Source organism: Phytophthora sojae, assembly GCF_000149755.1.
Source record: "Phytophthora sojae unplaced genomic scaffold PHYSOscaffold_1, whole genome shotgun sequence".
Lineage (NCBI taxonomy): Eukaryota > Oomycota > Peronosporomycetes > Peronosporales > Peronosporaceae > Phytophthora > Phytophthora sojae.
Genome location: NW_009258115.1, coordinates 5,452,610 through 5,475,792, shown reverse-complemented (window position 1 = coordinate 5,475,792; position 23,183 = coordinate 5,452,610). Strand labels below are relative to the sequence as shown.

The following is a 23,183-nucleotide window of genomic DNA, read 5'->3' as shown; positions in this document are numbered from 1 at the left end:
AAATGCGCCGCAGAGAGAGGGTTGCGCTCCTCCACTCGTCTGACACCGAGACCTCCAGGCCGCACCAAGCACAGTAGTGAACGTGAGAAACTAGCCCCAGGCGGACCATTCGTCGACGCCCTTGCCTAAGATTCACTTCGCCTTCAAGAACCCCGCAATAGTGTAGCCATTTCCAAGCAGACTTGGCTACATTTGTCTGAAGCACATTTCCAGCCAATCGCGGCATTCTTGAAGTTAGAAGATCTCCAGTCGTCGCTTGGTTCTCATCGCTCATCGAAATTCACCACCAAAAAGGAGCCAGGCACCATGCGCTCGCTCTCGCTGTTGCTCTGCCTCGCGGCGTGGCTTTCCGTCGTCCGCGGCAGCATCTACGCGGGCTACACTGTGGGGAGGCAGTTCCAGTACATCGGCAAGTTCTGCTTCTCCTGGACGCCCACGCTGGACGACGTCGCTGGGGTGCGTAAACAGCAACACACACTCCTCTCAGTTAGCACTACCTTAACCGCAAAACATGCTATTTCTTATTGCCAGCGTATCGCAGGCGAGATCGAGACGGACGTGAACGGCCTGCAAGTTGCCATCTACGACGATGAAGCGCTTTTCTGGGATTTCATCATGACCGAGAGCTCGTGCGACTGCTACTGCAAAGTATCCTCTAAACACACCAAGAGCGTGTTCAATGTCACCGCCACTACGAGTCACCACGTGACCCCCTTCTCCTTCAGTGTGGACATCCACGAGCACCTCCGACCGAGATTCTGGTACGTGGCGTTGGCACGCTGCGTGCCAGGCGGGGACGAGTACAAGCCTTCTTTCGCCGAGATAACCGAGACCAATTTCCGCAAATACTACTTCTCGTCGTGGTACAACATCCACATGACGCAAGGAGATGGAGGCGAGCTCCCCGTGCAGCAGCAAGGGATGCCGACGATCTACGCTGTCATGACGGCGGTTGCGGGGGCTGCAGCTGCGGCGCAAATTGTGGCAGTGCGCGGGATGAGAAGCAGCGAATCGTTCCACCCCATTATGAGGATCCTCACACTCGTGGTGTTCTTCTTCTTCCTGTGCAACGCGCTGCTTTTCGTCCACTTTACCGTGTATCAGTTCAACGGAGTGGGCGTGCCGTTCTGCAAATATGCGGCAAAGATCACAGAAGTGTTCGTTCGGGTAGGGACGTTGTTACTCTCCATGTTGATCGCCAAAGGATGGACCATCAACAGTGTGGCGCTAGACGGTCAGATCAAGCTGTCGTGCGTCATTTTGGCAGTGCTCGTGCTGTATCTGTCCATGGCCATGTGGTACCTGGTATGGCTCGACCCGGCATCCACGCTCTACATTTACGACTCGTGGCCGGGGCTTGGGATCTGCATGCTGCAAATGGGAGTACTCGGGTGGTTCATCAACACCATTTTGGAAACGCGCTCTTACGAGAAGGCTTCAGCTAAGCGGTACTTCTTCTTGCGGGTAAGTTCCTTCATTGATATGGTTGGTTGTTTTGGTGACTCAATACTCTTTTTCCAGATGTGCTGCTTGTTCTCAGTATTCTTCTTAGCTCTGCCTATCATTGTGCTCATCGCGTCATTCTTGTCACCGTGGGTGCGCGAGAAGACAGTGGCCGCCATGACGACGTCGGTGCACTGCTTCATTTATCTGACCCTCATCTACACGCTCTGGCCGAGCCGGGCGCCTCGCTACTTCGAGGTATGGGATCATCACGATAAAATGTTTTTGTTCATTGTCGCGGCTCGACCAGCTAACAAGCTTCTTGCGAAATGGCTTGTATCCAACGTGCAGCGCCTCTACTCCGTATCTTCTCCTTCTGAGAAAGCATCCTTGTGCGACCAAGGTCTTCCCACTGAAGAGCTGTAGCTAGCTTGTTACAGCTTTGTGCACGATTCGTAGTAACTCTTCGCGTATGATTCAATTTAGCTCATAAACTTATCGTCCTACAGTTCTATAGCAGCGCTACCATACCGACATCACTACATGATCGTCCTGTTCAAATGCAACCTTGTCTTCCAGTACAGCGTGAGCGTTTGCGTCTCTACATGCGCTAGTTGTGACAGCGCACGAAGCACTTCGTCGGTACAAATAGCCGACGCAGGGTCATCGATTCTTGTCGCTATCTTCACCTTAAGATTCTGTCCAGCCAGTGCAAGTACAACGTTAAAACAGACACACCCGGGGAATTTCAGATAGACATCGAGCTACCAACCTCCAGGATGCTTTCAAGCGATGCTATAGGCTCCAGCAGCTCGCTCATATCCAGAGCTAGTTCTTCAGAACAGTCGGCAACGTTATTTCCCCGAGCGACGCCATCGCTCCAGTTGTTGATAGCCTCAAGCACAAGAGCTCGCATCTGCATGACACCATGTAGCAGAGACCGTTAGATTTAAGCATGGCTAGCTACTAGCCAGGGATACATACTGCTGAGAGGTCGGCCAAGTCGGAACATTGGATAGTGAGGTCAACTGATCGTTGTTCGTCCTCCGATGGGGTGAAACGCAATAGTATGAGGCTTCCCGACAACGCTCGCAACACTGTCCACAACTTGCCATGTTGAGTTCGGCAGCTACGACGCAGCCGGGGGACCTCCTCAATGGGTATCTCCAAAAGTTGCCGCAAAAATGATATCATTCTCTCAACGCGAACCTTTTCAAAGTCTTCATCTTCATCATCGTCGTCATCCTCATCATCTTCACTGACAAAGAATGAAGGGATAGATATCACAAATCGCGAAGGGGGCGATAGTGATAAGGTTGGGGGCGCCACTTTCGACCACATTGCGGCGAACGACGGATTGTTGTGAGCGTGATCAGCAAGTACAGCCCACCATTGCACGCCACTCCAAAGTGCAGAGGACGAGGCCTTTACTTCTTTGTCTCTGTGGCCTGCTCTACCAAGTGGTAGTAGTACCGGGTCATGACTTTGGCGAAAAGCAGCTTGAATGGCGACTTGGCTGACCGGGATTTCTTCTTCAACAGGCTGGCTTAGCTGTGCGATCATGAACCTTCGGTCATGAATGAGCGGGATGGCAAATGAGATCAGGCCCTCTTGTTCGGTGGAGTCAATATTGTTCGCTCCGCTGTTCTTGGTCTCCACATGTTCGGACGGACAAAATACCAGCGAGCACGATACCCACAGAGCCCCTCGGTCTTGTAGAGCAAACATGTCAGGGTTGAGGATAATACTTTTTCTTCCAGCGAGTATATCTTCAACCGGAAACGAGTATGAAGTTACTGAACATTTGCGCGTGCGCACGTACAGACACAGACACCTGTACAGTTACACGAAGAACGATATAGAGCAGTGTCAAAATACGAAATGAACGCTCCTACACGCAACGAATTAACGACTGATCACAGCATCACCCACCATTGATCTGACGAGACGAAAGCTTCCGGGTTCACAAACCGCAATGAGAACATCAGTTTCACTGTTTGTCGAGTCGAGAAGTTTCCTGTTGTAACAATGGCAGCATCCAACTCGCACTTCACGACTGCCTCCACGCCTGCTAATAGCAAACGAGCAATTAGTGTATCTATGGTGAAATAACACGCACCAGTGATGAAACATAGCTCGTACTAACCTGTCGTTCTCGCGAGCCGTAGCATTTCCAAGGCCGAGTGTTGGGCCTTCAAGTGGTGATCCGTTTCCTTCGATTGCGCACGCAAGGTACTTGATTCTGTGGACACCTGCGCAATGCGATGCAATATATTGCGAACTCGAGACTCGCTCGCCAGCTCGGCTCTAGATGCTGGTCCTTGAATTCCTGACGTCTCTGGAAGTACAGCTGATACCATCGCTCGTAGCTCTACTTCGTCAACACTAATGATCCTTCCCGATGAAAAGAGAACTGATATGCCCTGCCCATTGTCATGAGTCTCCAATCGCAACACCCCCTGAGCAGATTCACACGTGTTAGTTTGATCATGTCGGATACGGTAAATTGTGATTCGCGTACCGGTGGAAGTGACAACTTTTCGGCGAACGCACGGAGGTTATCGTTTAGCTCTACGGTCGCCTTTTGAACTGCACGGTGCTTATCTAGTAGTAGATCAGCAGTTCGACACACGAATGCAGACCCACTTGAGCAATACACACACACTTCTAGATTGTTCACAAACACCAGCGATTGCACAGGATGCCCAATGTCTACCTGCGTCAGTGGTACAGGAAGATTTTCAATGCCCCGGCCGTTTCTAAGGTCGACAATTCCAACTTGTCCACGAGTACCGAGCACGAGCAGCGCATTGGACGCTGACAAGACATTGCTGTTGCTGTCCCCCGTCAGTGATGCACGTAGAGCAGACGCCGTGAAGGCCGCAATCATCTGCACAGGTTGATCCAGCCGAACGAGAGCTCCACTGCGAATTACAGACGCCTTGGCGACATCTCCTTTCCCACTACGGTACCGAATCAACGAAAACCGCACCCAACCATCCAGATCTCCCTGCAAAATAGCCGCTGCACCTGCATATTTCGCGACGTCTGGAAACAAGCTCGCTATCAAGGCACCATGCCTCGAGTCCTGGCTATTCAAGCAAAGTGTGCACGTGGATTGCTCGCCTTCAATCTCATCCAATTCTAGCGACTGGTGACGCTGCAACTTTGACCCCGGGCTGCCACGCGTGCTCACGATCAACGTGGACGGTGTCACTAGACTCCGTATCAGCGTAAGTGACGTCAGGCCCGAGCCCGCCGATGCATGCTCGATCGACTGCACCCCCGGGAGCTGGCAGAACCACTGCACCATTCCCCCACCACACTCACTACTGGACCGTTCCAGCAGCAGGTCACCAGTCAGTACGCTTACACCAGGCTGTAACTTGGCCGGTAACGTCACCTCCCACACGTTCCCATCTGCGGCGGAGACCAGAATCTTGTGACGCTCTTCATCACCACTATTGCTGCTGCTGCTACAGTCGATGCCGTAGTCTGCGACGTCGGTGATCGGCACTTTGGACCTGATCACACACTGTAGGGATACGATGGTTGAATTGGTTAGATATTGACAATGTGGATGCATCCAATTGCTCCCACTCACCCGCAGATATCCGTCCGCCACGAAATGCAAAAGCGTCGAGCGGATTTTCACGACGCACAGACTTGGAGGTGCCTCGTTGACTACGCTCGTGCTAGTCTGGAGAGTCACTAGCAGCGGCGATCGATCGGCCACGCGAGCCAACTGCGTCGCTGGACGCCGCGAGCAGGTTGCCATACTCACTGTGAATCTTCCTGTACAAGAACATTCGAAATTTTAATTTGATTTCTTAGTATCAAATTCTCAATAGCCTTTTCGTGAAATATTTCAGGGGACATCGAAAATATACTTTTTAACACGGATCATCCATTGCGATCAGGCGAAAAACCGAAGGGTTTTGGAGGTCACTCGAAAGTTTGAGCTTACCTCAAATGTATTCGTAATTACACGATTTTTTGAGAACGTTAAAGACAGAAAAGTATGAACATAATGAGGACTTTCTAGTCCCTGGGGCTTGTGTAGTTGCTAAGTTATGGCTCTCGGAAATTGGGAAGTGCCTCTCTACAACTTGACGCTGGGCACTTCGATTAAATTCTTTCTGTTGAAGTACCAACTCGCTAGTACTGTGCTTTTTACGAGATGTTTTTACCTCGTGTAATTACGCCCCAGTAACGTAGAATATCGACTGGTTAGGATAGGTTGTAGGTAGCGGAACTGGTAGAATAGAGCTCACTTTCCTTTTGGTAAAGCCACTGAAGAGACCTCGGCAGGGGCCGAAACGCGTCTGGCACGCGATCAACAAGGACTGTCATTTCATCTACGTTTCCTTGTTTCAAGACTTTCGAACATCTCGCCAAATTGTACGGTTGCATATCTCGACTATTTATCCGACGATTGACTAGGTTACACCAGGGGTACAAACAAAAGGAGATACATCAAGGATAGTTCGTTGTACAAGAATGAAGTACGTGTAGGCTCATGGAAGCAGGTAGTTATAATGATTAGATTCAATGCAGAGGTTATGTTTTGAGTATGAAATGCTGCCAAAGTTGCGTGAGCTACACTATGGTTACATTAAGGTTACATTCTGATTTTCCGCATACGATGTGTCAGCAACTCGATAAAATGCTGACGTCGTCAGCCTGACGATGTGACAATATCTCGACAAAGTCTGATTGCCCTCACTCGGATGCCTTAGTTTAGCACGTTGCCATGTGACTTATAACTAGTTTTGAACGCGTATCAAGTTTATTATTGTGATTAAGAAGTGTTGTACGTCCTCTTCTGAGTCGCTTTACGTGCTGATCACGTGTTTTCAGTTCGATAATACGTAGACAAGTGCCTCGACGTTTTAGCTGGGCACGAAGAACTCAAAATGACAGAAACGAATCCCAAGCTCGAATGAGGAGTAGCAGAGCATTTCACTTTAAATAAAGGTTGATAAGATTGCATATGAGCCTCTTTTTAAAGCCAAAGAAGTTGTGCATCGATACTCGACTCAGAGGCGACCTCCGAAATTGTAACGGGGTTACATTGGAATAGTGACCCAAGTGACCTCAGAGCCAACAGATACATTTTGTATGACACAAACTATAGGGAACTTAGGATTTGTACGCAGGCCAAATCTGTACCATCCTATAACCCACCGGCGACCGTTATCCCGATTTTGCTGGGATAAGAAAACCTCGGTGGAAAGTGCCGGCTCAAGCCATACAGGTGGTTAGGGTAACTGCGACTCTTCAAGGTCCCGACGACAGCGTTTTGGCCAATGCGATCTGTTTGCGGATTTCTCACCTTGGGAAAGGTAGATGGGCATGGGTGACGGGCTTCCGCGCCACCATTGGCCACCGCACAAGCATTTATACCCGCAGATTGCCAGGTGCCCGTGAAGGATTAGCGCTTCTCTACTATGGTAAAATTCCGAGTTGATAGGATGCACCGCTCACTAATGTTAACTTTCTTTTACCTTGTATCATTGCCTTCTATAGATGCCTTCGCTCGCTCGAGGTACGCTGGTCGAGGAGCTACGAGTACGGCTCTACCAGTGCCACTGCGAAGACCGAGTTGTTCCAATCGAGGCCTGGACACTTCTGTTCGTGGAGGAGCCCGACCGCTACTTCGGCAATGTACGTGAGGCGTCAGGGCTACTGGAGCTTTAGCAGAAGGGAGGCTGACGCTGAGAGATGTTGTAGGCTCGATAGGCGTGCGAGCTGGACACCATCTTCAACCCCCACAAGGTAAGGCGGCGGCTTGGCAGCTTTGGCGTTCATATCTAGGGGCTCATGCTGGTGATGTAGGAGTATTACATTCAGGACGAGCTGTTCACCGGCTACTCCCGGCAGGAGTTGAGCCAAGAGACGATCTTGCGCATCTGCGCCCACCTAAGCTACGTGCCCCCACCGCTGGTGAAACCATGTGGGTGCTGACACTTCACCCTAACGCGAGTCGACTCCACAGCGAATGTCCAAGCGCGATGCCGAAGGCACGACGGTTGAAACAAGCGGCAGGGAGGACGCCAAGAGCACGACAGGGACAGCGGGGTGTGGCAAGACTCCAAGAACGACAGATACAACGGCGGCTTGAAGCATGGAGTCTTCAAGGTCGGCTGGGGTCTGGTTACGGAGCCCACGACGCCGTACGTCGACTCGAGTAAGCTCGTCCGCTACGAACACTTCATCTTGTATTGGGTTCTCTAGACCTCGTATGATAGCTCATGGGGCGACAGCGGCTTCATTACGCTGTCAAACTCAACTACAGGTCGAAGTTGATTAGAGTTGTGATTGATTTTCATGCAATTAATACATAGTTGTTGGTTTGACCCTCGGCGGCAATGGTAGCGTAGTGATCGTAGTTACTGCATCGACCATCTTGGTTCAGCTGCGTACAGGTGAAAATCCCGAAGGGAGCTGCTGTAAGTCATCGGAACCTGAATTGTTTTCAGTAACTTCCACCGCTTGCAAAACGAATTTCGGCACGTATTACGATGCCACGGACACACTCGTGTTGTCAGCGCCAACAGACGTAGATGAGGTAGCTTCATGCACAAAGCACGCATTGCCAAAACCACATCTTCTTCGAACACAGTGTCGTGGCAACATAAAAGGGTGACGGAGCTGATAAGGGAGCTGGGTTGAGCCAACTTCGAGTCTGGATCAGCACTGATAACAGTATCGCTGCCTTCAGCAATATTGCGGATGTTTGCGGTGACGACGCTGATCTTGAGCAAGTGTGGAAAGCGCGATGCCCTAGACGCAATCAGCTCCATACCTCTAGCGGCCAGGTCACGTTGGATCTCAATACCAACCACACGAAATGCTTGCGTTTGCAGAGCGATTTGAGCGAGAACATTTCCCACGCCGGAACCAGCATCCAGAAACACGTCATTCACTTGAATATTCGCTTCTTCGATCAGCATGGACACCCCAGCCGTTGTAATCTCCCCGGTATTTAGCTGACGTTCACTCGCGCGCACATCACGCCTGGTGAGTAGGCAGAATTCGCAGTTCGAAGAACTGTCGATTGGGGAAGGTTTTTGGATGACATCGAACGATATTCACGCTACATTCGTCACTTCACCCCCGTGCGGATGACATCAAACAACATTCACACAACATCATACAGCACTCAATAGAATCCTCTGAATTACACTTACAGCTTTTGATAGATGCCTATTTGCCTCGGAGCTTCTTTTCCTTCTAGATTGATGCCAGGCGCCACCAGAGGAGTGGAGCTCCAGCACAAACATTTTATTGTTCGAAAGAATGCAATTCTTGCTATTGCACAGATAACGTTATGTACATGTACGTTGTTCGTCGTTGTAATGGCGTCTGTGAAAATTACAAACCTCGATGCTGACCTTGAGCACAACTGGTGTCATTACCACATCACTGCATCGTATTAAACTGCATGCGGCTCCAGAGCACTCAACATAGTACTCACTCATTTCATTAGTGTTAAAGCTATCGATTCAATCTGTTCAGTCCTGGGTCATAACTGATACCCTCCTCTTTCAGACACAGATTTTCTTCTGCATCCATAGAGATTTATTGAAAATCTTTTTGTCACTTGAGTTTGCCGTGACTTAAATTGTCGGCAGGCTGATATTGTGTGAATCCCCACACTCATTGGAATGTGTCTGGATGGATTAGATAAAACATTCCACTAAAACTTCGCATAAACTACTTAACGTTTTTAAGGTTATGCGATCCAAGATGGGAAGTATAGCTTGATTTTTTTTCATTCAACATATTTTTATCCAAAGCCAAATCTATCCGCCGGCAATGCGGTGACGTCCTATACGGTGGCGAACGAATTCATTCAGCGGAAACTCAAAAGAGCTGCACCTGGTGTTATGTATTCTCCGGAGAAAAGGCTAAAAGCTACAGCAAAAAGAATGACGACCGTGTATGAAATCGGGAGAAGTATAGTTCAAATCAACCGAGATATGAATGGCTCGTGTGGGGCTATTAAAAATCTACACTCGCTTAGGCATTTTATCTACGACGACTTTGGATGATTAAGCTTGCCTTAACTACATTGCGACCCGCAGAGATCCACCGAGCCCATTTACTACTGTAGAATAATCTTCTACTTTATACTGTTCTTGTTAAAACAACTTCAAAGTACATTGTTACCAATATTAGTTCAGATCATCCTAATGCTACATGAATGCGGCACGTTCAGTTTAATACTAGATAAATGGCAATAACACACTTGGACGAATCGAAGCTGGGAGTTTTTGTTGTTGTTAGATATTCAGGCGATCCGGACAAAGTCTGTGTGCGGCTGCACCATGTTTTATCAAACAGAGTTTGAATGCTCCTACGTTTTCTGTACGCCCCGGATTCCTGTGAGAGAGGAAGCCCGGGCGGACATCGTCAACGCGAAGGACAAACACCCGGTGTATCCAACTCCTACACGCGATCGAGATCTGCTAGACCTCAGTCTTAACTTATCAAACTTGAAGCAAATTGCTGGCTTCATCGGGTTAACTTGCAAGTTCTGTTGGGCAGTTAGCCTGGAAGCGCAAAATGTTCGAATGCGCGTATTTTGTTTCTGTTTTTTCGCCGCCTGTAAGTTTCCGAGCACACCATGCAATCTAAGAAATATAGAATTCTGCCTGGGCATCAGCGCACGTTTCAAAGGCAGGAAAGAATAAAATTACGTTGATTAGCTAGTTGTTGATAACCGTTCTACTAACTACAAAATAACTAAAGTTAAAACTAAATCCGTGGAGTCCTAATCCAACGAGCAGGAGAAGGTAGAATCACCACGGTGGGTTTGCCAAACCCAAGAGTTGAAGTACCAATTCGTTGGAGAGAACTGGCAATGCCTTTGAAAAGAAGCAATCAAACTTGGTACACTTGGTTGTACAGTGGTAGATGCAGATGCTGCGGCTGCGAAGGCCAAGACGGCTATGGAACTTCTACAATGCGGTAAGTAGTTGGACGCGTTAATCGCGCACCCCATTTTTGTATGCTCACCGGTTGTACCACTACAACGGTACGTATTTTCTATTGCAGCTTCGTTCCCAAAACGCTGGTGCTATCATACCTGCACAACGAAGGCGGTCAGATCAGCAGCGTCCCAGAGAGACCGACAACCGATGGATGCGTGAACCGGAACCCCGTGGGCTGCACTTGTCGGATCTCAGCTTGCGTCGGGGCTGGACGCTTGGACTCAGGACTGCCTGGCAGCGGTATCTGGGCTGGATGCTCAGGTAGATACGGCCTCTGCCCAGCTTTGGCCGGTGCAGGACCAGCCTGAGTAAGCTGAGGTGTGACCGAGATCATCATTCCCGGGAATGAGCAGCGGGACATCGTCGTAGCTGAACCTCGCATCACCGTCGCCGTCGACATGGACATGTGCGTCCCAGTCCCAACCATGTAGTCAGTCATAGAAATCAGAGAGGAACCAGAGGAACTTAATCCAGACAGGTTTCCCCCTTCATCTGTGACCATCAAAGAGATGCCAAAAGCAGAGCTTACACCAACCATGCTGGATACTCAATTATTGCGGAACCCGAGCGCAGCATCAGCAGGAGCTTCGCGAGACTCGTGGTAGCTCGGGATTGAGCCTCCAACAGAAGACCTCGCCAGCAGTGCACGCTTTCGAGACGACTCGCCTTCGACACTTGAGACCGGACTCCGAGTCTGAGACCAGTGAGCTGAAGGCGCATCACGACCTCGGGCCCCAGGAACAGCCGAGTGTCCTCTTCTATGATCGCGTCTCCATCCTTGTCCAGAGGGAATCCAACTTAAGTCTCAGCAGCTTGAGCAGCCATCAGCTGAGGGTCTGAGGTCGGCCTCACGTAATATGGGTTGACCCGACCGCAGCCTTCCAGGCACTAAGCTCCGCTCCGACGAATCGGGCAATGCGCTCAATCTCAAACCGGATCTGCGAGTCCGGGACTCCAGCAACTTCAGACAGCGTGTGCCACACTGGGACGTGGTTCAGGAACTCATAGCCAGCTTCATGCAGCATCGTCTGCAACAGGGCGACGCATGCAATGGGCGACATCAGTCTCAGCGCGACGTGCTTTGCCTTCAGGTCGGAGACATCAGGGATGCGTCGACGTTCAGCATGGAACACGTTCAGCCATCTCGCGGCGGGCGACCGAGTCACAGGCATCAGGTGTCTGGCCGTAGCTCCCACCGCTCGGATGAACCCCCAGAGATTGTAGCCTCCATGACATGGCGAGTAGGCCATGTCCACCGGGTGCACGGCTCCAGCGGGCACAGACACCCGCATCTCGAACTGGGTCCGGCCGTGCGCGAGTATCTCGACTCCCGACAGATCAGACAGCTGGGCCAAGGCTCGGCTGTCAGCCTCGACTCCTTCGGGAACACCTCTCTGCCTTCGGTAGGGGCGTTGGTCCGGCCAGAGTGAACTTGATCAGGCTCCACCACCACTTGACGCTCCGAAAAATCCAGCTCCCGGAGTAAAGCTAAACTGGACCGGGCCCGTCCCAGTCCCAGCAGCACCTTGAGCTCGCAGCTGCGTCTCTTGACTTCCCAGCACGCTCAGTGCACCACCCTCGGCTTGGCCACTGCGGAGATCCGCAGCAGTTGGCTCCGGGCTAGCCCCTTGCGGCTGAGAAGCCGCTGTCGCAGCCTTAGAAGTCCTGCGCGGCGTCAACGCTCGAATCACAGCAGGCTCTCCCAGGCTTGGTCTCTCACCAACACGAACACTCGACTGAGCACTCGCTCCACCACCTTGCTCATCCTCAGACTTCTTCGTCTTGGGCGAACTTGGCGGCGGCACAGCGGTTCCCGGCGTTGGTCGCACCTCTGGCTCAGCGCTTAGCACAGCTTCGCCTGACGTCAGCACTGGGTGTCCGGGCTCCCGTAGTCGATCTTCTCGGCCTGGGCGTCCCAGACTCCGTCGGCACCACCTCGGCTGGGACTCCAGCCACTCTCAAACTTCGCCGAAGCGAAGACTCGCTCTTCTCACCTCCAGCCTTGGTTTCCTTCGAATCAGCAGCGGTCGACATGACTGTAGCTTGTCCGTCCAAAGTTGTATCCCTGATCCGGGCGCGTGCACCACGTGTGACGAAGCGCCCGTGCTTTTTGAAGGCTCAGGTTGCTAGACCGCTCGACCTTGGTCTTCGCTCAGCTCTTGCACCACTCGGCTCAGCCCCGCTTAGCGCTGCAAGAGTTCCGCTCAGCTCCTTCCACTGAGCGAACACTCCCACTCCACTTCGCTAGGCTTGGCCGCTAGAACTCTTGGCTCAGCGTCGACTTGGGTCGGGCGAGGCGTGTGTTCCTCATTCTTCGATCTCTTGGCGGTTCTTTTGATCATGGCTACGCTGTAGACCCAGACTCGCGTCGGCCACACCAGCTGCTGCCGATGTTGAAGGTCTCCAGAGGTGTTCCCAGGCGAAACTTGCTCCCCACTTGGCAAGTCCCAGTCCGCACGTGTCCACAGCCCGAAATGCCCCGGGTTTTCCTTAATGAACACGACACAACACACAATACAGCCTCCACTTCCTCTCTTTGGTTCCGGCTCAGAACCACAACACCCCTTCTTTCCCGGTCGGCCTGGGTCTGGGCCGAGTTCGCCTTTATTTCTCTGAGCCTGGGCGAGGCTCGTACCAGCTTCTCCTTTCTTCTCTTCGAGTCAAGCAGCGACCCGGTCTGGAGTTAGTGACTCGGTTTGAGCCTAGTCCGAATCCAAGGCACTCACATACACCCTGGGACTACCCGCGCACCAGGTCCACAATGAACCGATACTAATAATCACACAATGCACCGGGGCACGCCAATGTCCCCAAGCACACAATACAATTACCCTGCCTAAACCTCAGAATGGATCACCTTCCACCCGAAAATATGAAATACACCCTAAGCTGTAACAGTAATATGAAATAACCGTACTGCTGTCGCACCGTCGCGCTCTGGCAATGTTGATATGTTAGCTTGAATTTGTGTGGGTGATCGCCAAGACACCTTCTGGTCAAAGGCCTCCGCCACTTGCGTCCTTCGGGGCAAAACAAACTCTGTTTAAATGTTTACACATGCACAAACTAGGACTCACTAAGTGGGGGCGCAATATCCTCCTGGGTACACACTGACTGGCTGCGCGAAGAGCGTCGGCTGTATGCTTACCGGGCGCCCTTGAAAATCCACCCGAAATCTCTGGTATTGGCCAATGCGGCGGCTCCACATCGGCGGGCGTCGTCTTGGAGCCGCTGGAGGCCGTTGAGATCCGCTTGAGTGTCCGCGATCTTAAGCGGTCGCACCCAATGTAGGCTGGCTCATGGCTGACACACCGTATGAGTGTACTCGTCGGTACCACCCACTTCGCCGTCAGTACCACTGTCTGGACTTAAGTTCAGCGACTCTTCACCCGGCACTTCAACTGGACTCTGACAACTCTGCTCAGGCCCATGCCACTCCGCTCAGATCTGCAACACTCCGCTTGGCTTCTCGACTTGAGCGGGGACTCCGGTCATCACATTCGAGGCTCAGCTCGGACTCCACCTCACCCCACTCAGACCTCCGATCCTCGCCCAGCTTGTCGACTTGGGTGAAGACTTTATGACCACAGTAGAAGCTAGACTCGGGCTCGGCATGGCCCCGCTCGGACGCCTGCTCCTCGACTCAGCTCGGCATCTTGGGCGACGGCTCCATAGCCACTGGGGAGGTTGAGCTCAAACTCCACCCGGCTCCGCTCAGCTTCTCGACTTGAGCGGGGACTCCGGTCATCGCACTCGAGGCTCAGCTCAGACTTCGCGTAGCTTCTCTCAGGTTCCGGGCTCAGCTCATACTTGGGATACCAACGCCAGACATCTCGGGTCCCAGACAAACTTCGCCCAAGCCCAGGGTCTGAGCGGAGCTCCGCCCAGACCTCGGGCTCAGCTTCCTTCGTCGCACGGCTCGTGTCCCACAATTGGTGGTCCAGATCCATCACGGTCATGACGCACTTGAAGTCTGCTTGATAGACACGGGTCAGCATCCTGGATTGATACGGGTCAGCTGGACATGGGTTCGGTGGCGAAATCCACTGAGCCTTTTCACACCTCTCGTTTGGCTCTGCTCTTGGGCTTGAGCTCAGGCGGGATGATCGCTTCGAACGGCTTGTCCGAGCGGCGGGTGGTCCACTGTGCGCGAACTGGTTCTTGGTCGTCCAGGTTGAAAAGCTGGTCAGCCAGCGAGATCTTGAGATCTGGGTCTTGGAGAATCCAGTGACACGGATCCTTGGGCACAGCCCAGAGTCCGAGCTCGAACCCGAGTAACCATTGACGCCCTTGAGCTGGTCGATCAATTCCCTACGACGAAGCTCGAACTCTTGGGCGCCGTCCTTGCGGTCTCGGTAGACGGTAGTCAGCTCTGGCAGGCCCAGCTCCTTCGCGAGCTGAACGTAGTCGATCTTGGACGGAAACGGTTACCAGTGGAGTCGCTCCCAATACGCTCGACGCCAAGCACTCATAAACCCAGCAATTACGACGACCGCTTCTCACATCTCAGGAGTGAGTTCTGCATACGTGTGGATGACAAGGAAGTCAACTCGGCCATCCCACATGTCATCCCAGGCGTCTGATCTGAGCAGCTCCAGATAATACGCGTACTCGATGCGCACGTGGAGCTGCTCGATCCCAGTCTTGGACGGCATGTAAGCTGGGAAACCGATCGTAGCTTCTGGACTCGGATGCCGTTGTGAAACCAGCTTCCTTTCTTAGGAGCTTCGATGATGCCATTGTCGACACCTTCCTCAGGAGTCTCAGCTTCGTCTGGCTCAGGGTCAGCTGAGGTCACGGAGGTCCCTGTGGCTGAGCGCTGGCGTTTGGTCACTGAGCTGCCCCCAGAAGACGTCGAACTCAGCTGTCGCTTCTTTCCTGCTGGAGAACTCTGAGATCTGGTGCTGATGGAGCTGGGAGCCTTGGCCTTCGACCCGTGGTAACTCTGGTCGCCGTCGTCGTCATCAGTGCCCTCTGAGGACAGTACATACATGAACGAGGAATCCGAGTCATCGTCGCTTGCGCTTGGTTTCTTGGGCAGCGTTCGCCAGGGTACTGCGAAGTCCAGAAGGACCAGATGCTCCACGATCAGTTCGGCAAGAAGAACTTGATCTACATGTTGACTTCAGCGATGTACTCGGAGGCTCTGGATGGTACTCCGTGTATGCAGTACGTCCCAGACAAGTACTTCGACGCAGCTGCAACCTGACTCCAGGCCCCCGGCCTGACAATCATCCACTGCATCTTAGAACGCCACGCCAACCAGCATGAGTTCTTGGACGTCTGGGCGAGTGCCATCCCAGCTGAACTGGTTGGGCACAGCCTTTGCTGCGTCCAGGTCCGAACGAGCGCTGGGAGATTCCTTCTTGGCGTTCTTGCGCTCAGGCTTGAACTTGGTCGGGCGGCGTGGCACCGCAATTTGCTGTGTGAACGGTTTGATCATCGGTGTCTTGACCTTCGGTGTGCTGGAGGCCGAGCGGGCCAAGTCCACAGTCTCCAGCGCGGCTGACGAGCTGGGCGCACTTGTCTGGATCTTCAGCCCGCCAGATTTCTTCGAGCTGCTTGGATCCAAGGCCTTAGTCAGTGGCAGCGACTTGAGCGCTTTACGTCGAATTTTACTGGATCCCGCGGAAGTTGACCTGTCCAGGCTGAGCATCAGCGGCGTATGCAAAGGGGTGGCCGACAGAGACGATCTGGTCGTAGTCGTAGTCGCTTGAGCGGATCCCGAAGACGAAGATGCTGGCGCCGAAGCAGCGCTGGGCTGAGCAGCTTGGGCCATATACGGATCGGAGTCCTCGAATTCCAGATCGCGCGCAGAGACTTGAATCGTGGTGCGATAGCCAGTCGGAACGAGTTTCCCTGTCCGGTACAGCTGCAGCAACTCGAGGAAGCGTCGCCAGTTGCCCTTGAAAGCGCTGCTGTTGACGAAGAAGTCATAGAGGGCGCCGGGATCAAACGCTCTGGAGTCCAAGATCTGAGCCTCGAGCTCGGCGATGCGTTTCTGAGCCCCGGTGAGCTCACACTCGAGCGAAGTGATCTTCAGCGCAGCCTCACTGACGGCATCATCCGCATCGAGTTTCTCTGCAGCAAATTGAGCGCCCAGCTTGTTCGCTCGTTCCAGGTCTTCTTGGAGCTTTTGGATCTCCGCAACAGCCCGTGGTGTTCGTGACCTGACCGCTAGATCCTCCAGCAGCAGCCCTTTGAGCTGCTACGGCGTGATTGCTCTGAAGGCGCTGGAGCTCAGCTTGGTGAGCCTCGCTCTGACGCCTCAGGGCCTGAGCGAAGCTGTGGCTTCTCACTGTAAACCCAGCAGCTCCAGAGGTCAAGGAATTGCCCACGCTCTGCTCGAGGCCTTGAAGAAAGCGCACCGTGGGAACGACCTTGCAGCGAGCTGACCAACGCCGAAGCACTGAGCGAGAGGAATCATCTCACGACCCAAGGCCTCCCGGATGCGAGGATCAGTGATGTCTGGCGGAGGGACTGAGAGAGGCTGCAACAAGCCTGCCATGAGTGCGCCATCGCCAAGATCTTCGAGCGTGGCTGGTACGACGACTTGCCCTGGAGGCGTGAGCTGGTATCATGGAGTCAGGCAGGGCTCGTATGGCAGACGCTGGCCAGGCTCCGTCCGGTAGGGCGACGCTTCGACAGCCTGTAGCAGTCCAGAAATTGTGCTAGTCACTGGCGCGCTCTGTGTAGTGGTCGAAGCCGTTTGCAGCGCGCTGATCGAAGGCACGGAGGGCGCCGGGCGTAGCATGAGCACCGCAGCGTCGTTCAAGGCTGCGTAAACAGCCGTCGAAGCCGCAAGACCCGTCGTAACAGGCACCATAGTCATCGACGTGCCGCTGGAGGTCGCCGACAGGGAACACGTGCCTGCAGGCGTCGGAACGCTGGTCGCGGCAATGTTGAGGACCGACGTGGTGCTTGGAGACGCCATGGATGCACCTGCAATGGCACAGAGGCCGCGGGCGCGGTAGAGACAGCCAACGACACGCTGGACGAGGCCTGGAGCGTTGCGGGAGCTGCTACGTTGGAGCTTGATTTATTCCGCCTGCCGGTGGCGTCTCGTGTTGCTGGTCCGCCATGCGTGGCACCAGGCACTGGAAGCGGCGTACGCGGATGAGGACGTGCGGGTGACTGCGGGGGCGGAGCACACGTTGCTCTTGTAGTTGCCACCGCGGTCTCTGCACTTGACTGGAATTTTGCAAATGGCTTGGGATTACACTCCACAAGTTCGGCAAGATCGGACGGTCATGGGACGAGGCAGTGCGGGACATCTGGGTTATGGGTACCGGGTCCAAGTCAGAAATGACCTCCGTGAACCCGTCATTCATAGGGTCGGTTGTGCAAAGGCTCAGTGGATTTCGCCACCAAACCCATGTCAAGCTGACCCGTATCAATCCAGGATGCTGACCCGTGTCAACCAAGCAGACTTCTAGTGCGTCATGACCGTGATGGATCTGGATCACCAACTGTCGGACACGACCCGTGCGACGAAGGAAGCAAAGCCCGAGGTCTGGACGGAGCTCCGCTCAGACCCTGGGCTTGGGCGAAGTTTGTCTGGGACCCAAGATGTCTGGCGTTGGGTGTAACAGGGTTACACGCACAAGTGGCTACAGTCACTTGAAACTCTAACAGACGTCGTGTCTGTTAGAGGTTCGAAAGACTTTCTCGACCTTGGTGTAGACACACCAAATGCTACATACATTTACGATCACCCCGACGGGTGGTCCATTGAGACTTAGGATTCCTTTTGGCTGAAAGCAGCATCTTTTAGCCAATGAGCGACATGCGTAGCATTGGAATTCTACCAACCAGCTGTTGGCAGATTCCTATCTTAGAATATTACATTTAGAGGAAGTCAGAAACATAAAACAAAAATAGCAGTTCTCATTTTAACCCAAAAACATTATTTGGATCGTTTATTTAGATTAATCTATACTCGGAGGCCCGAGTTTAATTAACTCTAGTTTAAGCTACGCTACGCTTCCTCACACACGTGCGCGCACGTGTAAGCTAAAATAGTGAGCCAAAGTAGGCCCATTACACCTGGTAGCACTTTGTAGTCCGTCCAACGACCGACTACCTGAGTTCGTACGTCACCGCACGAACGCGGAGCTGAGAACCTTCCCATGGATACAGAGGTGCCCATGGAAAGCTCCATTACGCCTGCAACTCACGTTGCACGCGCTGACTGTCCCCACCTGTTGGATCCAGAGTGGGAGGCCCTCCAACGACTGTTAACAGTCATTGGTGAGGCGGCTGTAGCTACGATGCTGCGTACGCTAACGCCGACAGAGCAACACGGTGTTGCTCTGGGTTTCATCCTGAAGGAGCAACGCGATGTTGCTGCTACTACCGCGGTGTCATCCGGGACGACACCACGCGTGCAATCACTGAAACTCAATGTGAGCAACTACGTCGGAAGAGAGGGTGAACCTCTCCTCCGTTGGCTTGTCGAACTCGGCACAGCCATTGCGGCTCGATGTATCGTCGACCCGTTGTCGAAGGTTGCGTTCGCCATGTCATGTCTTGGCGGATGCGCAAGAAGTTGGGCGTATGGACGCCGACTCTCGGATCCTATGTGCTTTAGCACGTACGAGGGTTTAAAGGAAGAGCTCAGACAAGCGTTTGAGCCACCGCAAAACGAGTTCCGGTCGAGGGCGGAGTTCCTCGACCTGCAGCAGGGCAAGCACGATGTCCATGCTTACGCTCAGTGAGCACGGTACTTGGTCTCGAACATCGTGACCAATCCGATCGATGAGGCGACCAAGGTCGTCACGTTCATAAAGGGGCTACGAGATGGGCCTGTGAAGACCTACCTCTTTCGTGAGTACCCGAGTACTCTCGAAGCTGCAATTACTCTTGCAATGCAGGAGGAGTTTAGCCTGCGGTAGGCAAAGCTGCATGCACATGTGCCGAGGCCACAGCCACGCCTCGTAGTGAGGACGGGAGGCCCCGAACCCACGGACCTCTCGAGTGCTGCAACTGCTGGACCCCAGCAGTCGCAGGGAAACAATGTGCGATGCTACCGTTGCGGTAGAGTCGGTCACTTTGCTCGGGAGTGCACGGCCCCCGTGCACCAGCAGGGTGGCTATCGCGGCGGTGCCGGGCACCGTCGCTACCAAACAAAAAACGCTGGACGCCAGTAGGCGCGGGGCGCCCTACTGGTAATGCAGTTCCGTGTGTCAACCTTGAACACGCGACATTGAGGACTGCAGCCCCCAGTGAGATTCGTTCTCACTGCAAGAACCAAGATGACAAGCCTGACCTTGTCATCCTGAATGTGAACTCGATGAGAGCAAGCCGTTCTCTCCGTGCTTTGGTAGATTCTGGTGCGTCGAAGAACTTTGTCCGACTGCGAAGTCTATCAAGGCTTGACTCCGAGGGTTTAAAGATACCTCGAAGTATGTTGGAGGTACGACTGGCAACGGGTGCCGTCGTGAAGACCGAGAAGCGCATGGTACGCGTGCGCTTCACGTATGAAGATCAAGAGTTTGCCGAGACCTTTATCGTCCTGGATCTGGACGATAAGTTTGACATTATATTGGGCATGCCGTGGCTTGCACGCCATGATCCGGTCATCGATTGGGAGAAGCGCACTCTCGTGCGCTTCGGTCGCGACAGCGGAACAGTGAGCGATGGCCCTGTTGCCGCTACGCACGCACCGACAGGTGCGCGCAACTCCCCACTCGAGACAGTGCCTAATGCCGCTGTCCCGGAGCGCCCTGGGCGCGCGCGAGCACGCGCGCAATAGCAGCTAGCGTCGGAGTTGCCGCCGACAGCTAATGAAGAAAATGTGTTGACCTCGGAGGTCGGCACCCGCTTTTCAGCGAATCAGGAAGCGTCTCCAACCTCAAGGGGCACGGATGACGCAGGCGAGTCACCCGCCTCAGCCGTGGAGGCTGACGCGAATCTGATTGGATCAATTTTGGCCAATAATAAGAGCCAAAGTGACGAAACGCCGTCGACTCCGGGAGTCGATGGATTGGGTGAATTTGATTCGTCGGCTCGGGGAGCCGACGCACCCTCCGTAATGGGGGTCTCCGCCAATGGTTGGCGTCGAGGTATTGAAGTCGCATCGACTCCGGGAGTCGATAGCTTGGACGAATTTGATTCGTCGGCTCGGGGAGCCGACGCACCCTCCGTAATGGGGGTCTCCGCCAATGGTTGGCGTCGAGGTATTGAAGTCGCATCGACTCCGGGAGTCGATAGCTTGGACGAATTTGATTCGTCGGCTCGGGGAGCCGACGCACCCTCCGTAATGGAGGGCTCCGCCAATAACAGGCGTCGAGGTGAAGATGGCGTGTCGGCTCCGGGTGCCGACGCTGCAGGCGGTGCGGATGGTTGCAAACGTCCCGCACCGGAAAAACTTGCATGCTGTCGTGCAGCCGGGCTGCACGACGAAGCGCCGGGCGACCAAGCCGGGCTTGAAGTCGCTCGCCCGCGGGATGAACCCGCCGGCGGAATACAAGAAGAACACCCGTCCACGGCTGGGCCTGGACGAGGTCAAGAACCAAGCGGAGCCGGGCTCCGCAAAACAAGAAGACGGCGCATGCGAAGGTCGCTGCGCAAGTCTCGGTCTGGGGCCGAGACGCTACAAGGAATGTCTGCCGGGCAGACGGAGGCTGAGAAGCCGGACGTCGAGACGTTGAACGTCTTGACGCGTACCTGTGCCGGGTTCCGGTACAGGGAGATGACTCTCGCTAACCCTCCGACGCAAGCGTCGGAGTTGACTTCGCTACCAGTCATGAGCTGGAAGCGCTTCGCGCGTGACTTGCACGATGGACGCATCGAGCAAATATGCATTCTCTCGGACGCCGAGAGAACAAAGAGCGAGAATGAAGAACTGAGGCAGTTCTTCATGGAGACCACCACTGAGAGCGAGGACACTCTCAGTGCGAAGCCGAAGAAGGAGCGCTCTGAAGAGCAGAGCTGGGACTCGTTGAAAACGAGTCCCTACTACGAGATCTTACGGGAGTACGCGGACGTACTTCCGGAAGAGATTCCTGCGGAGCTTCCGCAGGATAAGGGCATCCAGCACGAGATTGATCTCGTGCCGGGGACGAAGTACTGTGTCACGCGGCAGTGGCCACAGCCGCGAGAGCAGGTCAAGGCGATCGACGACTTCTTTGAGAGTCGCCGCAAAGCTGGACAAGTGCGGGAATCGAAATCCCCGCACAGTGCTCCGACGTTCTGTGTCAAGAAGCCACAGGGCGGCTGGCGCATCGTTCATGCGTACAACAAGCTGAACGATGCGACGATACCGGCGCAGACACCGATACCGCGAAAAGATGTAAGCATCGAATCGATGGACAGGAGCACTATCTACAGTGCTCTTGATCTGCGCGATGGATTCTATCAGATCCTCATGCGTGAGAGCGATATCCCTCTCACGGCTGTGAGCACGCCGAGCGGCATGCTCTGGGAGTGGCTAGTGATGCCGCAGGGTCTGAAGAACGCCCCTGCGACCTTCAACAGATGCGTGACGCACTTGTTGTGCTCGGTGCGCGACTTCGCACCGAGCTACATCGACGATGTGTTCGTCCACAGCCGAGCTGCGGACGGGATGAGCGACGTTGAGATGCACAAGGTGCATCTCCGGAAGCTGCTTGCGCTCATGCGCAAGCACAAGCTCTATGCGAACCTGAAGAAGTGCATCTTCGGGGCGAGCGAGATACCCGTGCTCGGGTGTCTCGTTGGGAAGAACGGTGTCCGCCCTGACCCTGAGAAGGTCAGAGTGATCAATGAGTGGCCGACGCCGTCGAACGTCAAGGAACTGCGGCAGTTCCTTGGCTTGGCCACGTACTTGTGCAAGTACGTGAAGGACTACGCGGGCATGATACGCCCGCTGTCACAGCTCCTGAAGAAGGACGTCGAGTGGATTTGGACTGCTAAGAGTCAGCAGGCCTTCGATGCAGTCAAGCAGAGCTTGACTGAGGCGCCGATCTTGGCGGTGGCCGACCAAGATCGCCCATTCCACGTAGTGTGTGACGCATCCGACTTCGCAATCGGATGTGCGTTGATGCAGCACGATCACGAGGGTCGTGATCGTGTCGTCTACTACCAATCGCGTCAGCTGAGGCCAGCTGAGCGCAACTACCCGGTACATGACAAGGAGCTCCTTGCCATGAAGTTCCGAATGTATCCACTCGGAAGCAAACCGTTCGTGGTCTATACGGACCACGCGTCGCTGCGGACGGCTGTGAAGTTGCCGCACATCTCGCAACGGATGACGAGATGGCTCTCATTCTTCGCAGAGTATAACTTCCGGGTTAAGTACAAACCCGGAAGACCCAATGTGGTGGCCGACGCGCTCTCGCGTCGACCTGACTACGCCACGACTGATGCCGACGTCAATGCCATTGACGCCATGCGATCGAGCACCCCAACATCGTCACTGTTGGACGATGTGAAGGTCGCGTACGCGCACGACGCGGACGCGAAACTCTTGCTGGCCTATGGCTCAGCGCCTTCTGACAAAGCTCGTCAGAAGCTGCCGAAGCATCTTCGTGCTCGTGCACACCGTTATCGGGTGCACGACGGGTTATTACTCTACAGTGCCGTCGACGCCAACGCGGACCGCATTGTCGTCCCCAATGACCATGACCTGCGACTCAGGATCATGTATGAGTATCACGATGCACCGACTGCGGGGCATCCGGGCCGTGTGAAGACATACCTTTATCTCACGCGGGACTTCTACTGGGCCCACCAGTACAAATGGGTGCGCAAGTACGTCCG

General features: G+C 53.9%; 7 protein-coding genes across 7 annotated transcripts; 2 read left to right on the top strand and 5 right to left on the bottom strand.

Annotated features, from left to right (window-relative positions):
• Positions 1–306: 306 nt before the first annotated feature.
• On the top strand, positions 307–1,869 carry PHYSODRAFT_321807 (hypothetical protein; the record flags this gene model as incomplete). The annotated part of the gene is made up of 4 exons (XM_009517103.1): positions 307–456; positions 532–1,464; positions 1,522–1,701; positions 1,795–1,869. 4 exons carry the CDS (start codon positions 307–309, stop codon positions 1,867–1,869), a joined length of 1,338 nt encoding a protein of 445 aa, XP_009515398.1.
• Positions 1,870–1,982: 113 nt separating this feature from the next.
• On the bottom strand, positions 1,983–2,359 carry PHYSODRAFT_472587 (hypothetical protein; the record flags this gene model as incomplete). The annotated part of the gene is made up of 2 exons (XM_009517102.1): positions 1,983–2,141; positions 2,216–2,359. The coding sequence occupies 2 exons, from the start codon at positions 2,357–2,359 to the stop codon at positions 1,983–1,985; spliced, it is 303 nt and encodes a 100-aa protein (XP_009515397.1).
• Positions 2,360–2,409: 50 nt separating this feature from the next.
• PHYSODRAFT_472415 (hypothetical protein) lies at positions 2,410–3,006 on the bottom strand (the record flags this gene model as incomplete). Its single annotated transcript, XM_009517101.1, has 1 exon — positions 2,410–3,006. The coding sequence occupies one exon, from the start codon at positions 3,004–3,006 to the stop codon at positions 2,410–2,412; it is 597 nt and encodes a 198-aa protein (XP_009515396.1).
• A 1,321-nt stretch (positions 3,007–4,327) lies between these two features.
• On the bottom strand, positions 4,328–5,029 carry PHYSODRAFT_476611 (hypothetical protein; the record flags this gene model as incomplete). Its single annotated transcript, XM_009517100.1, has 2 exons — positions 4,328–4,467; positions 4,519–5,029. Coding segments are annotated over 2 exons (651 nt in total), but the record flags the coding sequence as incomplete, so codon positions are not given.
• A 1,943-nt stretch (positions 5,030–6,972) lies between these two features.
• Positions 6,973–7,680, top strand: PHYSODRAFT_321805 (hypothetical protein; the record flags this gene model as incomplete). The annotated part of the gene is made up of 4 exons (XM_009517099.1): positions 6,973–7,110; positions 7,186–7,221; positions 7,282–7,389; positions 7,486–7,680. The coding sequence occupies 4 exons, from the start codon at positions 6,973–6,975 to the stop codon at positions 7,678–7,680; spliced, it is 477 nt and encodes a 158-aa protein (XP_009515394.1).
• A 155-nt stretch (positions 7,681–7,835) lies between these two features.
• Positions 7,836–8,432, bottom strand: PHYSODRAFT_470205 (hypothetical protein; the record flags this gene model as incomplete). The annotated part of the gene is made up of 1 exon (XM_009517098.1): positions 7,836–8,432. A coding segment is annotated over one exon (597 nt), but the record flags the coding sequence as incomplete, so codon positions are not given.
• Positions 8,433–15,687: 7,255 nt separating this feature from the next.
• PHYSODRAFT_248508 (hypothetical protein) lies at positions 15,688–17,376 on the bottom strand (the record flags this gene model as incomplete). The annotated part of the gene is made up of 2 exons (XM_009517097.1): positions 15,688–16,619; positions 17,052–17,376. The coding sequence occupies 2 exons, from the start codon at positions 17,374–17,376 to the stop codon at positions 15,688–15,690; spliced, it is 1,257 nt and encodes a 418-aa protein (XP_009515392.1).
• Positions 17,377–23,183: the final 5,807 nt, after the last annotated feature.